This window comes from Phoenix dactylifera, chromosome 7 (genome assembly GCF_051530095.1).
Source record: "Phoenix dactylifera cultivar Ajwa chromosome 7, Ajwa_hap1_PhDact_Kaust_v1.1, whole genome shotgun sequence".
NCBI lineage: Eukaryota > Viridiplantae > Streptophyta > Magnoliopsida > Arecales > Arecaceae > Phoenix > Phoenix dactylifera.
The window spans coordinates 29,927,121-29,944,057 of NC_143196.1; the positions used below are offsets into that span (position 1 = coordinate 29,927,121).

General features: G+C 35.9%; 1 protein-coding gene across 5 annotated transcripts; it reads right to left on the reverse strand.

The window, feature by feature from the left end:
• Window positions 1–110: 110 nt before the first annotated feature.
• Window positions 111–12,596, reverse strand: LOC113463105 (NAP1-related protein 2-like). 5 transcript variants are annotated; one of them, XM_088701583.2, is made up of 10 exons: window positions 12,311–12,596; window positions 4,540–4,662; window positions 4,370–4,420; window positions 4,085–4,156; window positions 3,863–3,976; window positions 3,718–3,776; window positions 3,091–3,151; window positions 2,761–2,817; window positions 2,591–2,635; window positions 111–773 (listed from the first exon to the last, which is right to left on the reverse strand). In XM_088701583.2, the coding sequence occupies exons 1-10, from the start codon at window positions 12,434–12,436 to the stop codon at window positions 732–734; spliced, it is 750 nt and encodes a 249-aa protein (XP_088557709.2). In that variant the 5' UTR covers window positions 12,437–12,596; the 3' UTR covers window positions 111–731. The 5 variants fall into 5 exon arrangements, with proteins under 5 accessions (XP_088557709.2, XP_088557708.2, XP_088557707.2 ...); XM_088701582.2 differs by having other exon boundaries at window positions 111–544; window positions 12,311–12,595; XM_088701581.2 differs by having other exon boundaries at window positions 111–547; window positions 12,311–12,595.
• Between the last annotated feature and the right edge of the window lie 4,341 nt (window positions 12,597–16,937).

Genomic DNA, 16,937 nt, shown 5'->3' on the forward strand with positions numbered 1-16,937 from the left:
CGCCACGGGCTAAACAGGAGTGGTGATGCTGAGCGCAGAGAAGTATCAAAAGTTGCAAGTGGTTCAGGCTTAGCACATGAACCAATTAAAAAGATTTAAAGAGGAAAAGATACCACATGAAATTGATGTAATATATTTATATAACTAAAGAAGTTTTAAAAAAATGATGCACCGGTTCTCCATACAAACTCCTAGATCCTGAAGAACACAGCATGCCGAGATTCTTCAAGTCCAAGGACAAACATTTGACACGCCCATAATGATAAATAAATTTCTAGCTTTAGACAGGCCACCAGCTATAAGCAAGGGTCATGAAAGACAAAGTACAAAAAAATTGACAGCTACGGAGCTTGAAGCAAGATTAGAAGCCGCCCCCCTCAAAATCAAGACCTTCCATAGCGATAAGCATGCCTGGCAGTGGCACTCGCCACAGCCAAGTTGTGGAAGCCCAAACGAAAGAAGCTGCGAGAAGAGACTAACTATCATCCTCATCATCGTCCTCTTCGTCATCATCTTGCTCACCATCCTCATCATCTTCAGATCCCTTCTGACAAAAAACAGCATAATTGGTCGGGCAGAGTTTATTAGCGTGTGCAAATAGGAAAATGCTGCACAGTACACAGCAGAGAAGAAACAGATTAAGCAAATAAAACTAGTATCTTTCGGTAACATGAGTCCTCATGAAGGAAAATAGGAATATACCGCACGGTACACAGCAGAGAAGAAACAGATTAAGCATATAAAACTAATATCTTTTGGTAACATGAGTCCTCCTGAAAAAATAGGAAATAAAAATGGAAAGCATGCGAGGCTTTTAGCAATCTCAAAAGTTCATAGGATGCTATGCATCAAACACTTGTAATGGGACTCACGTACAAAATAATACAAGTTTCACTCGTTATATTCTGATTTCTTACAAAATGTAATTGCTATATTAATAATTTTTTAAATTTTATAAAGGTAACTATTTTTCATTTATTAGATGCTCATGCTTAAAAAATTTTGAATTAATCTTGCACCAAAACCAACAATACATAATAGCACATAATCTGCAGGTCAGCATATTCAAAGCAAAACATGAGAAAATTCATCATTGTTGATTGTTTACCAGTTGCAAGCAAAACCCATCCAATATGATGTTATCCTTGTCTACAAATGATCACACCCTCTCTAATTACTCAATAGTTATTTGCCAGGTCTCTCTACTACCTTATTGAATGTGATGATTGCATAGTATTATAAGCTTAGCAATAAACGGATGGAACATAAGATTATTCAGGAACCAAAACACCAGAAGTTTCCAACATATCAAATAGACTTCTTCAGAGACGAGCCTCAAAGTGGACAGAATTATTAAGAATCATAGGAATAAGATTATTTTTTGGGTTTTCTATTCTCTAATTTAGTCAAGTTTCCATTGCCCCTAAGAAAACTGATTCCAATGTTATTTCCAACCACTATTTTTGTAAAAAGGTGCAAAAACATCTACACAAATTAATAAATAAATGAACACATCAAAAAATAAGATTGCATCAGTTGCATAAATTATTATCTTAATATGCATAAGCACTTCTGCAGAGCGATAAGTATCAATTTTATCAAAGTGAAAAGAATTTGAAAAAAAAGAATTTGAAAAACATGAGATAATGGATGGTCACTTTAATATCACTAAACACACCGAGTACAGACACCAAAGCTCTGTACAGCTTTGGACAAGATGAGTCTTATCTAGAGCAGAACAGCATTATCGTACATCTTTTCTGGCTGATTTTTTATATTAAATTTTTAAAATGAACACAAAATCTGAGCTGTTCTTAAGCAAAAGACAGGGCACAGGAAAAAAAATCAAACGAAACATGGTACAACTGAGGGCAGAAGTTTGACAAATCAAGGATCCTACACATATTTTGCATGGCCAAAAGTAACTAACAAATATCTGCTACATTACAATTGCAGTGCATACAATAATTAAAACTAGTCCATTTGAAATTTATTTATTTTCAGACCTCAGACAGAAAGAGTTCTTTTAGTTTTAAAATACAACCTATGCAATAATATTTATAACGTACGAAAACTTAGAATCAAAACAATAATTGTTATCAATCTCTATAAAGTGAAATCGTAAATTATAAGACATCATAACAAAACAAGAAGTAAAATAATGGTGATTATATGAATGTGGTCATAAAGCTTCACTGGACAACAAGAACACATGCACAAACTTGAGTAGAAAAACCTGTAGCAGAAAATTAGGAACTAATATCTAAATTCCTTTTGTTATAAGTCATGCAGGTATGAGTTTCAAATGCAAAATGTTCGTTTGATGTTGGCACAACATCCAGCTAAACTGAACAGTTTACACCCATATTGAAACAGAAAAATAGCAACACAACAAACAGAGACTAGAGATACAGTGCATAAGATCTTTCCAAAAGAAATGGTTTGACTACATAGTATTTGGAGTCCCGAAGATGGCCAAGCAACGAGAGGCCAAAATTCTGCAAATATGCACTCCTCTAACTGAGTTATCAGCAGCAACATCAGAAACTGGCTAGCATTGTTTAAAACTCAAAACAAGCGAGGCATTTACCTCTTCATCATCTTCATCTCCATCAAAGTCCTCTTCATCAGCCTCCTGCATCATCATAATATTTAAAGTACACAGGAGTCTTAGGAAAACTTGGAACCGATGTTCAGTGAGAAGAAAAATTGATATTTGGCAAAAGAAAAGGAGGAAAGGACAGAAGGTAGAAAACTTGCATTATTAAAATACTTCAAAGGGTTGGGCCATAAATCTTCCTTGATTATCTCTGCCACCTGCATCAATTTGTTGTAGAGTACATCAACAGACAGAAAAAATGTACAGGAAAAGAAGCTGAACGTTTAATTCAATTCAAAAACCAAAAACAGGAATCTGCATACAAGTTAGCAGAATTCATAAAATAGGAAGATTAAAAAAAAATAAAAACAACAAAATCATGTTGTCATATGAGTTTCACTGATACCAGAAGAATAAACAGAAAAATTGATTTGAAAAATGTGCAGTCGTCCACGATAATCAGTCTTCCCAATTTAAGTCTGAATGATTACCTCATCTGTTACACCATCTGAGAAATTTTTCTGTTGAGTTTCACCAAACCAACTAAAGAAACTGCATCAAAAAAATAAAAATAAAGAATGAGAAAAGAATTCATGCATCCAAGTATCATGCAACCAATAATAATACTGAACACTATTCCCCGGATATAATCTACCATGATACAACACCATATTCGACAAAGAAGTTTATCAGAATTATCTTCAATCTTTCTATATGCACAGACTGATGCATGTGGTAGAAATGAGAATATTGAATAACATGTGTGGTAAAATATGGAAGGATAAGAAGTGGGACAGTTATGCCAGAAGAGGTGTAGAACTTGCACCAATTAAGGATGAAGTGGCACGCAAGTGACAGAAATCAGTGGGCATGTGCAGGACTAGAGGAGGCCTTTGCAAAAATAAGATTCCTGGTCTTCTAAGAAGAACTAGGAGGGAAATGTGAACGGCGATCTACTTGGAAAGAATACGCATATGATATACATAAATATGAATAATCCTAATATTGAAAGCAACAACAGCAGAATTATCATAAATTATCAGATACCCAATGTGACAAAATCAGTTAAATATCCAGCTATTGCCTATAAAACAAGATTACATGGTACTAAAGCCAACCTTTCCTCAGTAAAAGGTCGCTTGCCTCCCTTCTCATGACCATTACCATTTGCAATCTCCTACAGATATTATGAGAAACAAACATTAGAACTAATACCTGACTCAGAAAATTATCAATGATTACCGCATAAGATAATAACCTTACCATACCCTCCTTCCACTTGATAGTCGTACCAGTTATATTAGCCACTCCTTCCTCAGTGAAGGAATAAGTCTTCACAAGCTTTGTGTCTTCAAAATATGGGTTAGGAGAGAAGTTCTATACATTACAAACACCCAGTCAATTGATTAAAGATAATAAATCACAAGAATATACTTATTCATAGCAACAGAATGGCTATTTCATCAAAAGTAAACAACAACTCACAAATATAATGGAGTAGCCTGACTTTAAATCCTGACAATCTTCAACATCTAGTGAAACCAAATACTTGAAAATCTGCATCAAAGGAACTTTATTAACACAAGCACCTGGAAATCTATTATGGGTTCCAAGTAATACCAGACATCAGATAAATCCAGAAGAAGCTGACAAAGGTCCTAGAATGATATCTCTAATTGATATAGTTAATATATTTATTCTGGATGGAGTAACAATTTCCACCACATTTAGTTTGAACACAGCATGTTTCAAAAATAACAGCATGCATACCTTTTGGTCTTCCTCTGTCAGAAGATCGCTAAGAGCAGGATGACTCAGGAACTAAAGAGTTAAGCATTACACACAGAAATACAAAAAAGAAAAACTATTAGATGAGAATGTTCCAGAAAAGAGGTTGTAGCTTAAGTATATAATTACTAAAAAAAAGAGAGATTACAAACCGCAGTTAACCAAAAGTCTGGAATGGATTGGATGATCTCATTCCGTTTAATGTAGACAGGTCTTCGAATCTCATTATATTTCTGTTCCACCTCCAAAACTTTATCACTTGCTTCCTCATTAACCTACAGTCATGAATGAGATGAGCATATGGCAGAAACAGGCAACAGGCCGACAACTTTAGGAACTTAAAACTTTCCATAGTCCTAAACAAGTAAGCCAAATCCATTGAGGTTCAATGAGAATAACAGCACACACAAACAACAAAACCAATGAGCAATTCATCCATTGATGCAGTTCGCACTTCTTACTTACCCAAACTAAGAACATATTAACTCTATGCTCTGGGAATGTAAATCCAGCGAAATAAGTAATAGAAATCAACAAGATAGATTACGCATGACTATCAGCACATGCAATTTCATCAAAGTTTCGACATCTGCTAAAGCATTTATAAATCAAAAGAAGGATCCTCCACTGACTACATCAGAGTGTTAATGCTTGAAATTTCATTACCTTCTTTGTAAAGAATTTGCATGATGAGGAAAGAAATTTAACAGCAGCATTGACTGTTCCACTGTATTGTTAAATATACAATAAGAGTATTGATTTAAAAAAAAACTGATACAAAGGACTTGGACCTTTAATTACATTTGAAAAATAGCCCATCAGAGATGCATCAATGATGCATCTACCTGTCATGAAGCAATGCCATGCAAATGTATATGTTTGGGCTTCTAAATTACTATTGCTCACATGAAATTATAGCGAAAATGGATAGAGGGGAATAGCTCAAGATAATGGTTATTAAAACAGCCATTTAGATGCTTATGCAACAACTTAAATAGCTATGTGTGATGAAAAATCTAAGCATTGCTTGCTTCCACCTATGAACCAGCTCAGTCTACTTAAACATTTGAAGAACCATTCAATCCATTGGCATGCTTAGATCAAACTTACAATGTGGTTCGATAGGAGTTCAAACTACTTAGTTATTTTCATGATCATGACAATTTAAACACTACAATGTTGCTTTTGTTCAAGCCATTGCATAACCAAGAACTCTCACATGTAAGTATACCTAGGCATCTAGAGAAGAATTGATGAAGTCAGGGGCTGAGATCACATGAAACAATACATGTTGATTCCATTTCATATCTAGATGCAAAGAGTGCAACAGAGCATATCGAATTTTCAGAAGTACTAGATGGCTTAGATTAAGCAAAGCCACAAGGAAGGTTCTTACCATAATGTGGGATCTTCTCAATACATAATTATTAATAATCGTCCTAATGTCCTATTTTGAGTAGGCCTAATGCATAGACTTCCTACTTTAGACATCTATTGGGTTGGGGAACTTCTGAAGCCCTTAGGATTCAACTTTGGCAAAGGAGCATTATAAATGTGGTTCCATAAAACATAAAATTTGTAATCTAGGGGAGGATATGGATGCTTATGAGGAAGACTACCTACTATGTTTTAAAGAGTCCTAACAAAACTCCATTGCCAAGGGATTTTATTCTACAACAGCTAAAGTTGGTCAAATTTAGAAGGTTAGCTAAATATATATAAAGACCTATATGGGCCAGCTGAAAACGCTGCTATGATAGCTTTATTTTGTTAAAGGACTGAACTATAGAGACCACGTTCAGCCTTTTGTTCCCTCTAAATACTTCTCTCTCTAATTCTTATTTCCCTCTAACTTTTCTTTTTTCTTAATCTTTTCTTGAGGCCCACCTACACACAGATAACAAGTGATTCAGCAGCAAGATTGTTAAGTGGTCTTTGCCCCTAAATATACCAAAGCCCAAAGCAATTCAGTCAAGAAGGCTTCCTCCTACCTCCAGTTGCCCAACTGAATGGGGGAACATCACTACATTCCTTTCACCTCCTTTCTCCCTATTCTTTTCCATTTTATTTAATCTGTTTCTATTTTATCTTTAATTAACTATTTGATGCTTCTCATTAAATCCAACCATTAGCATGGAAAGCACCCCCCCCCCCCCCCCAACCTCCCTTCTCTTCATCTTTGTCATCATCTTTTGCTTGCATTTGTCGATATTCTTCCTCTCACCTCATTATGTCTGGTTAATGAAAAGGCTGTAGTGGAATGAGAATTCCAAATTTGCCTCCACTCTGATGTCAGGTTTGTGCAACAAGAAAAATCACATTTCTTTGGAATTGCCATTCCCTTAAATAGAGAAATTGTAATTCTACTTTTAAATGTATTTTGATGAGCAGTACTTATGGCTTAAAATGTGAATGAATGATATCTATGATATGAAATAATTAGTGACAATTACAGTACAAAATTAAAATAAATGATTTAATTAAGATTTGAACTGCAAAGTCTTCTTAAACTTTTTAGCTATTTTATTCAAGGACACATTCAAAAAAAAACATATGATATCGATTCCATTCTAGAATGTTTCTGGCTAAATCAAAAGTTAGAATGGAATTATCATTCCTTACTTGTGCAGTCTTACATTCATTGCCCAAACAATAGAACAAGAATACTGATTCTGATCCTTTATTTTCCATCTTATCAATTTCTGATTCCCATACCAGTTCTTCCTTAATTATGCGAAACAAGCATAAGGTAACAGTATAGTTCCAATCAGACAAGAAGTATACTCATCACTTCATTATTTTTAAATACCACTTCGCTTAAAGTGGCTCAACTACAGAACCATAAATAACACTCTTAAAATCTTAAATGTTTACCATGCTAAAACCAGAAAAACAATTGAGCATTACTGGCAAAGTGCTGGAAAGTTTAACTTTGATTGCTATTTGACAATCACAACCAAGATATTAACTAGGCATCATTTGGTTTGTACAGTATGTGAGGTTGTAATAGACATGTTTTAGTCTATACAAAACTGGGACGGATGTTATAGACCTGAAGAATTCCCAAATCTGTTCTAAAAGGACTGTCACTGTCTACATATTTATACAATACTAAAAAGAGTGAGTTGGGGTCTTCTATGAAATTTGCCTTAGATGGAAATAATTTGTCCGCTCAAATTTGTTAAGAGAATTCTGGAAAGTAAATCTCATGTAGCATTCTTTCTCATTGTTACACTTAGCAACCACCATGAGTATCAACTACAATCCCTTGCAAATAGGAATTCATCAACCCAACAAAAACAGGATTCAAAATTTACTTGGACCTCCCCCCTCCTATTATTTACAAAACAGAGACCTCTCTCGATCCTCTCGTAGTTATCCATCTCAAGCTCCCTCCACTATCCAGGTTGGTCCCATCACAATTAAGAATATCAACTACTTGTGGGCAGAAAATTTTTCCTCATTGGGACAGATCAAGAAAAAGGAGGGGACGGCTAGAGCCTATGTTAGTTAAATTGTGTTCAAACTATTACACAAATCCACCTGGAGGTCTTTCATGGTTTGCATTTATGTTTTTTCCACTTTTATATTTTATTTGACAAAATCATCCTAGATGCTATTAATATAATTTCACATTCAAGGATAACTTTGGCTTATTATTTTTAGCTTCTCTTATTTTTATATCTTTATTCATTTTATTATATTAACATGCTTTGCAAGTGGATGTCTGCATGCATGGGATTTCTTATATTAAAGTTATTTGTGTTCCTCAAGATTTTTTATACTTGTTCTTAAACAACCATCTCTGCATGCATTTTGTCATTGTTAACATATAAATGATATATTTGATCATTTTTAAGTCTGCAAATACGTCATTTGGACCAAATCAAGTTTGGTCCATTTAGATCTCATTTATTAGACCCATAGGTTAAGTTTGGGTCTGAATAAGTGATCCATTTGAAAAATTGGATCCAATTTGGATCAAGATTAGCCGAACCATGCTGAATCAGCAAGTTCGGAGTGTGTCGAACCAGACTGCTCAGTTAACGATATGGTTCAACAAGTCGATTCGGTATACAAAGGGCGAAGCCCTCCCCCACTCAATTTTTTCCATTTGAAGCTCCCCTTGCTCAATTTCGAAGTCCTAATCCCTAAAACCCTATGTCCCCATCAAGTCACCAAAGACAACAACAAGAATGTCCTTTGCTAGGCGAGTCACTCTTTTTCTCTCGCTCGCTCTTGATCCTCGTCGCCATATCTAGAGCTCTTGAAGCTCCCTTGTGACGACTCAAACTTCCTCTGCCCTCTCTTGATCGATCAACTTCACCAGCCAATATGAGCCCTGATACTGGTTTAGCAAACCTTGGTCTAGATCATGCTTTCCTACCTGACCTAGACCCAACACCCATGTACTAGCCAGGTCTAAAATAGGTCAAACATCGTATGGCCCAACCCTACCTAATCCAACTCAATCCAAAAATCAGTGTCTCAAAATGCAATACATGATGTTGCATTGTGCGGCAGGGTATGCATATGCGGTCCCTAGACCATGCTGCACATTCAATATGTGGTTGCTACATATGTAGTTAGGCCATACATGGGCCAAAAAGATGGTCCACTTGACACTTAAGGACACATATGCAGCAGGATTAGCATTGTGCAGCTTCACATGCAGCCTATTTACCATGAAGCAGCAACATTTGTGAGCCTTTTAGCATTGTGCTGCAGCTAGGGATGGCAACTGATCGGATAGACCATTACTTATACCCACCCCATAGTTGCTTCAGAGCAGGGCGAGGCAGGGCGGTAGAGTTAAATAGAGTGGGTTGGACAAGGCAGGTTGGGTAAAGTTACAAAAATATTTTTTTTCCATACAAAAATACCATTACTCGTACCCACCCCGGATCTACTGTGGGTCAGGTAAAACCTGCCCCATTTGGATCGGATCGGGTCAGGTAACCGATGAGGCAAAGTAAATTGCTATCCCTAGCCGTAGCCTACCTACCATTGAGCAATAGTATTTGTGAGCCTTTTAGCATTGTGCAACCATATATTTGTTATAGGGCCAAAAATATGGTCTCCTCAGCATTTCAAAAGCACAGCAAGATTAGCATTGTGCCACTACATGTCAATCTACTTACCATTGTGCAACAGCATATGTATGCCTTTTAGCATTGTGCAAGCACATAATGGTCCACTCTTATGCAGGCCAATGCGAACTAACAAGTTCAAGCTAATGATTGTGTTGAATGTGGATTTCAAATAGGCTATATACATTACACTACTAATTTCAATATGCTAATTATCTTAACATTACTACTAAGACCTAAGTACTAGTTATTTCAAGTGGAGATGTTGTAGCATGGAAGTAGTTTGCCAGATATTAAAATATCTGGGTGAGAAATACTTGACTACGTGACTTGACTACAACGTATGTATATGCATGTTGAAGGAAGGACTCAAGAAGGCTGGCCTTTGATGGATTTCATGCTGGGGCACTACATGGATGTTGATACAAATTGCATATTGTCTGTATATGCAGCCTACACAATGTATATGCACTATGTAGTCGTTGACTGCTTGCATGCCATAGCCACATTTTAAAACAATGCCAAGAATGCATAACTTTGAAATCTATAATCCTCCCTACCCTCAATCCCAATGTTTAGGTTTGTGGATCGAATATTAATGCTACTTACTTGTACGTTGAAGACTCAATTAAGGCCAAACCTTATTCTCGTCAACTACATTTCTGATAGCAATCCATATCCACCACCTATGTCTTTATTAATTTTTGAATAAATATAAAATTAATAGCACAAATTTACTTTTATATTATAGTAGACCTGAACCTGGACCTGACAACCCAAACCTAAATGATTTCAGTTTGGTTCAGATCAAGCTTGACCTAGCCAAACCTGAATGACCCCATGGGTTTGCAAAAATTCTGCATGGAGACAAACTGACCTGATCCACTTAGTCAGCGGGTCAGTTATGGGACAACAATCAAGACATGAAATGAAATCAGGTTGCTTATGAGTCATCTCTAACCTAGTCGGTACTCGATCCAGTTGCAAGACTAACCTTTTTCGTTGTTGTACTTATTACTTCCATTTTGTGGCACTCTCCAGGTAAAAGAAGATTTTCAAAAAATGAATATTAAGAGTTATGATAATTTATATCAACGAAATAATGAATAATAAGCTTGAACTTCAAAGTTAAAAAATGCTCCTGCAAAATAATTAACACAGCAAGACACCAAAGCCAGCAATAACAAACTTCTTGGGAAAATAAAATATAATAATAAGGGAAGAAAAATAACTGAATATAGACTATACATAATGATCGCAGTGGACTAAGGAACCTGTTCAATCATCTACAAGCTCTCCGCTTCATCCTCAAAGTAACAAGGTGAAATCCTTAGTCAGTCCAAGGAGGAGGTTGAAAGATACTTAAAAGGTAGTGGGGAATTTAGACAAACCATTTGCCATTATCAATGCATTTAGTTTTAAGAGTGCTACTGTCTAGGCTGGTATTGATGTTCATCATGACATGTAGACCCGAGAAGACAATATAGAGAAACCAAGTAGATAAATGAAAAGCAAACATGGGATGAAAGGTAGAGAAACAGCAATAAGATTTCAGCCAACATAAAAAAGAAATGGTAAACTCTACCATTTGATAACAAGTGTCGTATGTGTAGTATAGCATATTTTCCCTTTTGCATATAATATTAACTCATAAATTACTCTTGTACTACATTTGGGTTAAGCCATAGTTACTCGTATCATTGGCTCACTCGGTTTGGGTTCAGATTCTAGTTTGCATTAGGCCCTTCATTAATTTATTGGGTTCGCCCAGAGTATGATCAGAAGATTCATTCTCATTGATTATATGAATCAAATTTTACTTTGATTCACTAAAAACTCATTGATGACTTGGTTTGTATTTAACAAGACATGTAAGAAAGATGATTAAGAAGCATATTTCAGAGAGAAAAAATACACAAGATAATTTACCGTATACAAGAACCAATTGAATAGATTCTCATAAAGATTTGCTAATGCAAGTAAACTTTCATACAAGGAACCATAATGTGAACCTCAGCATCCACGTCAATTCATATTTTGCTACTAATTTAGCAAATTTGGTAACTGCAGCTTAAACCATATGTACATGTACAGTTCATCAAATCAATCCGTGACTATAGCCAATGTGTGAATCCTCATTTCTATTGTTGAATTCTTTTATCCAATTCTCTGGATAGCACAGATTCTTTTATTCACTTCAATGACATATAACAATTGCCTACAGTGCCAATGTTCTACAGCCAATTCTACAAAGAACAAGACTTTTGAAGGATAAAAGGAAAGACAAGTGAAAAAGAAAAATAACAGTAACATCCAAACCGATGGGCCAATGAACTGACTGCAACCAAAACAATCAGAATTTGACAAGATATCTCCATCAAAAAACGTGCTTTGACAGAAACCTAAAAATTTCACAACCTACTTTACTTATCACAAAAGAATAAACGCACAACCACCTAAACGTCATAAAATTCTATGCACTACAGAGAATACAGAATAACATAAAGTTTCAGAAATGAAACTAACGACACTTTATGGAATCCAAATTCCAATTTCCATTGCAGTTAAATTAAAGGCACTAATTTGTTACTCAGAATAAGAACCCGAATAATCACTGATCGCATAACAACCAATCAACAGAGAACAACCATTAAAGATTCTCAAAAACAATTCTCTTCTATATACATATGAAACGCGAGCTATCGCAGAGGAGAGAGAAGAACAAAACACACGACCAAAGCATCGACTCCAAATAAAACCACCATTCAACAACAAAACAACAAGAAAAAAATCTAAAAAGAAAGGGAAAAAAACAGGAAATTAGGAGCATTACCTTCTCGAGCTCATCTTGAATCTCCTGCAGTTTCTCGATGGACAGCACGAGCTCTCCATCAATATGATCGGAATCCTCCTCCCCTCTCTCCGCTACCTTCGACTTCTTCCCGTTGTCCGCCACCATCTCGCCCCCCCTCGAGCTCGCGAAACCCTAACCCTAACCTAATTCTCGGAAAAAGAGACAGAAAGTGAAACTCCTTAGCGGACAAAGAGAGAGGAAGCGAGGCGAGAAGCGTTTTGGCAACCGGAGAGGGAAAACCAGCGATGGCCTTCGTAACAAAGATCCTTTCGTATTTATACCGTCTCGCGGCCCACTCGAATGAGTTGAGATCCCATCACTCGCCAGTGAGCCTACCGCGTGCCGGTCTCCTGTATCCTGTTCATCCGCGCCGTCCGTGTGACGGAATTCGGTAATCCGTAAGCAGTGGTGATCTTAAGGGGCGGGGATGCCGGGCCCGCACCGGGGGATGCCGGGGATATTTAAAACCCTAACCCTAAAACCGGCAAGATCAGTGCTACTGACCGTCTGATTAATGGACCCCGCCGTGTTTGATGAATGAACGGTGATGGGTGGCGATAATGGCCTGGACCGTTCGTTGAAACGGTCAGGATCATCCGATCCAGATGAATTAGTGAAGCAGATGAGTCGACATCTGCCGTCGAGTTACCACTCAAATGCATCCTGTCCGCTGATAAATTGTCTCCACTACTTTTATACAATCCAGTCCGTGCGAGCTCAAGTTTTGGACCAAAGCCTAGCCCAAGCAAAGCCCATGGTAATTAAGAACTCGGTTTAGCTTAGTTTTTGCCATGTCCAATATGTGTGAGAAGAGGTAAGAAGAGCTAGAATTTTTATGAAGGCATAAGAAATAGAAAGAAAGATAAATTGATCGATGAAGCATTTTAATTAGTCCTTGAGAGTATAAAGAAGGACTAGTTGATGAATGGCCGTGATTTATCAAAATATAATTTTTTTAAAAATTGATGTTGGTTGATTAAAGCAGTAAGTTTTTTATTTTGTGCATTTGTTATTTACACTCTTCCTATAATCTGGTGCCTAAATGTCTCAACAGATCAAAAATATTGGTGCGAAGCATATATCTTACAGAAAATGGAAAATTCAAAATATGATTAGGTGTCCTTCAACCATGTCTGTTTAGAGTAAATTTGATGTAAATGCTCCTTTTAGATATAAAATTTCTTATTCTTCTTTCTTAATCACCAGGTGACTTCTAAACAACTGGCTATGAAGGTCGAGTTATTTTAGTAGGTTCAAATACACCTATAAAGCCTCATTAGTTCCATTTTTCGAGTAAAGCACTGCTTGGAAAGAGTAGCTCGGCAAGAACTGGCTGGCCATTCTCTCGATGTCACGAAATAGAGGATAAACATGAGACGTCAATATGGTGTTACTAGAGATTTCTTATCTAGTTATATATAATTCATGTTGAAAGCAACTGCAGACAGTTTCTATCAATTTTTATAATAGACTCACAATATATTGTAATAGAAGAAAAGGTAATTAAATTCTGTCCGTAACCAAGTTGGTGACTATTATTTTAGATTTGGATGAGCAATTTAGTTTTCATCTAATACCTTAAATTTTTATATCTTTCATCACAGAACATCCTTTCTAACTAATCTTTTCCTTACAATCTCATCTACTAACATCTCTTGCTTTATAAATCCTCTTTGCCATATATCATGAATTTCCACATAACATTTCAAGTCTGATGGTTTTTATGGGGGGGAAAAAAGCATTTAGTTTGATACTTTTCTCCACTTTGCCATTTGAATTGGATGTGGCATGAAAAGACTCCATGTATGAAGCGTATTGCAGTTGTATGTTTCAAACAAACATGACTGAATTAAAAGAAAGTAATCAACATTTTATGATGTCAATGGATCTCCTCTATGCTTATATTCTCAGTTAATTATCAGCACAAGGAAAGTATAAAGTTGGGCTAAAATTACAGTACCTGGGCAATGACAGGCCAGCCTGATTTGGGTCCATGAATTGAGCAGCATGGATCGAAATTGACATCTTCACTACCGTCAACCAAACCATTCTAATGTGAGGGATGGCATTTTAATCTTATATTTGCTTCATGAGTTGATAATAAATTATATTAAAAAAGGTACAGAGTTGTAAAAAGAGGCACATTCACTAGATTTGGAGACATATCCAGAGATTGCATCATAAAAAAAATAAAAAAAAATAAAAAATAATCAAGAGATTGATCATGATTTCATAAGTTTTCAGTCACCTAAGAAGGAAGGACATAAACATGAAAAATTATGTAGAAAAGATATCTATGACTTCAATCTTCTTTTCTATTTAAACTACTTTGAATGCAGGACTCACCACAGAAACCTCCAAGGCGCTTGAGGTCGAGCAGCTGGTGTTGGTGGATCTAACATATAATCTGACCAACTTATAATCTAATATATTTATATGAAAACTAGTGATGATCCATCAAAGCCAACATTCTATGAACCATCACCTCTTTTATTTTATTTTCCATCTTGAACTCCATCTCATCCCAATTCCTTCATTAAATGGATATCATTCACTAGCCTACCTAGTCTATTGTGCCAAAATGCCCACTTCAGCTAACTTGTAGGAGATATAAAGAAACCAAGGGTATTTCATTTTAACATGCGAAAGAATGGGCCATGGCAGAAACAGTCTCTCCATGCCTGTGTGACTCTTCTGTATTCAAAGAACATATGATTAATCATCCATTAGCCACAAATACAGCAAAACCATATAGGTTAGAAAATATGTGTATATGATCGAGTGACACTGGAAGCAAAAGCCTGTCTTGTCTATATCATCTTTCATAAGAGATTTGGAACCTCTGGGGTTATGTTGAGCTACCATATAAGTTGCCAATATTGCCACCTGTTAGAATCCTGCGAGTATTACTAACTTGGGAGAAGCAATATGTTTAACTAGGAAAATAGAGCCAATGCTAATTAGAGACATACCCTTGCAGACCATTTAGCCTAATAGGGTAGGGTGGCCCCAAACTTAAAGTCTTAAGGGTATGTTCGGATATTCTTGTAAGAATACTCGGTAGAAATTAAACCCATTGGCCTACCTAGCTTGCAGTTCTAAGGATCCACCCAAGTCCTAACCTAAATCTTGGCCTGTAAGTTTGTTGGTTTGCAGGAAGAAAAAACGATCTATAGAGATCCTTTTTTTCCTCCCACAGGATTTGAGCTGGAGGAGTGTTGGGTTGATATGGGTCATGTCCAAGTAGGCTTCTCAATCCATGAATTCAGGAGAAAATCTAGCTCAATCCTGTTGAATTATACAAAAAAGCTTGGGTTACACCCCATCCAGGTATCATTTCCTTCCTAAATGAACTTAGGAGCAATCCTAGCTACTTAGTCTAGAGTCTAAGTCATGAATCCATTCAATTGCATGCATAATTATACCATTTATAGATTTGTTATTTTTTCAAACCGGCGGGCTTAGAATAACATGGTTAACAATTTTAGAAACATCCAAATCCAATTACCATCAAGCTGAGCACACTAAGGTGAAAATTTTTTGGCTTCAACTTACAACCCCTTGATTCTAAGGTGAAGACCCCATGAAGGTTTAATGTAAACAAGATTGATTTTTGGTAAAGTAAGCATGGTTATTAAAGGCATCATTAACAGCAAGATTTATAGAACTGCTTGCAAAGTTTCAAAGGCTAACTTCTGTTGTGATTTTAACCAGAAATCAGTAATACATACATACATAGATACATACATATATATTGGGTTTGAGCCCGTTTTGACGTTTTCGATCAGTTTTTCCTCCGTATTTTTTTCACTTTTTCCTCATTAGTTTGTCCAGAGACCAAGAAAAATATATCGCATATATTTAAATATTTTTCACAGCTATTTTAATCGTTATTTGAAGGTATAGGAAATGGACAATCAACCTCTATTTATTGTATATATTCCCTATAATTCTAAATTTGGTCTCAAGGTTGGCTTATTTTATGGTTTGCAGCTTGGGTGTTTTTTTTTCATTTCTTTCTCTTTTTTTTGAGAAAAGATTTATTTTTTCTTGCATATCTCCTATCATAAAACACAATTACATGCCAAATTTAAAGGAATCAAAAGTTAGGAGGTCAGAAAATTTTCTTTTACTGTGCATACTTTTTTCTTCTAACTTGATTTTTATTAAAACAAACTAATGCATGGTGATAATTTGGCAACTCCAGTGCCATCTTTAGTGCCTGTTTGGTTATTTCTACAAAATAGAACCGAAAATCTGCTAAAAATCTAGTAAAATTTATAGATTGGGCTATCCGTTTAAGCATGGTCTTGTATTAACCAAACATCACTTAGCTCAAATTCTGTAGCACACATAGATCATTTTCTTTTTTCATAAAATCCGAAAGTTAGACCTAAGCTACATTTGCATAGGCTATTAGAAAATGCAAGCTAGATAGGCCAACAAGTCTGATTACTATAGAATTTTTATCTCAATCTCGTGGAAATATCCAAAGAGGCTCTTAGTGGTGCAATAATAGTTTACTTAATCAAAAAAAAAGAAAAGATTCATTGAAGTAAAACATGTTTTTTGAGCTAGATAAGTAAGCATTAGCAACATTCTATCG

Bases quoted from the DNA above. Each gene is read 5' to 3' on its own strand.
- LOC113463105 (XM_089924416.1), bottom strand. From the start codon at position 12,436: ATGGTGGCGGACAACGGGAAGAAGTCGAAGGTAGCGGAGAGAGGGGAG. The intron at 4,421-4,539 runs GTTTGTAATCTC...TTAACTCTTTAG, and splicing joins CAGACTTTTGGTTAACTGCG to TTCCTGAGTCATCCTGCTCT. The intron at 3,977-4,084 runs GTGAGTTGTTGT...TGTAATGTATAG, and splicing joins CAGGCTACTCCATTATATTT to AACTTCTCTCCTAACCCATA.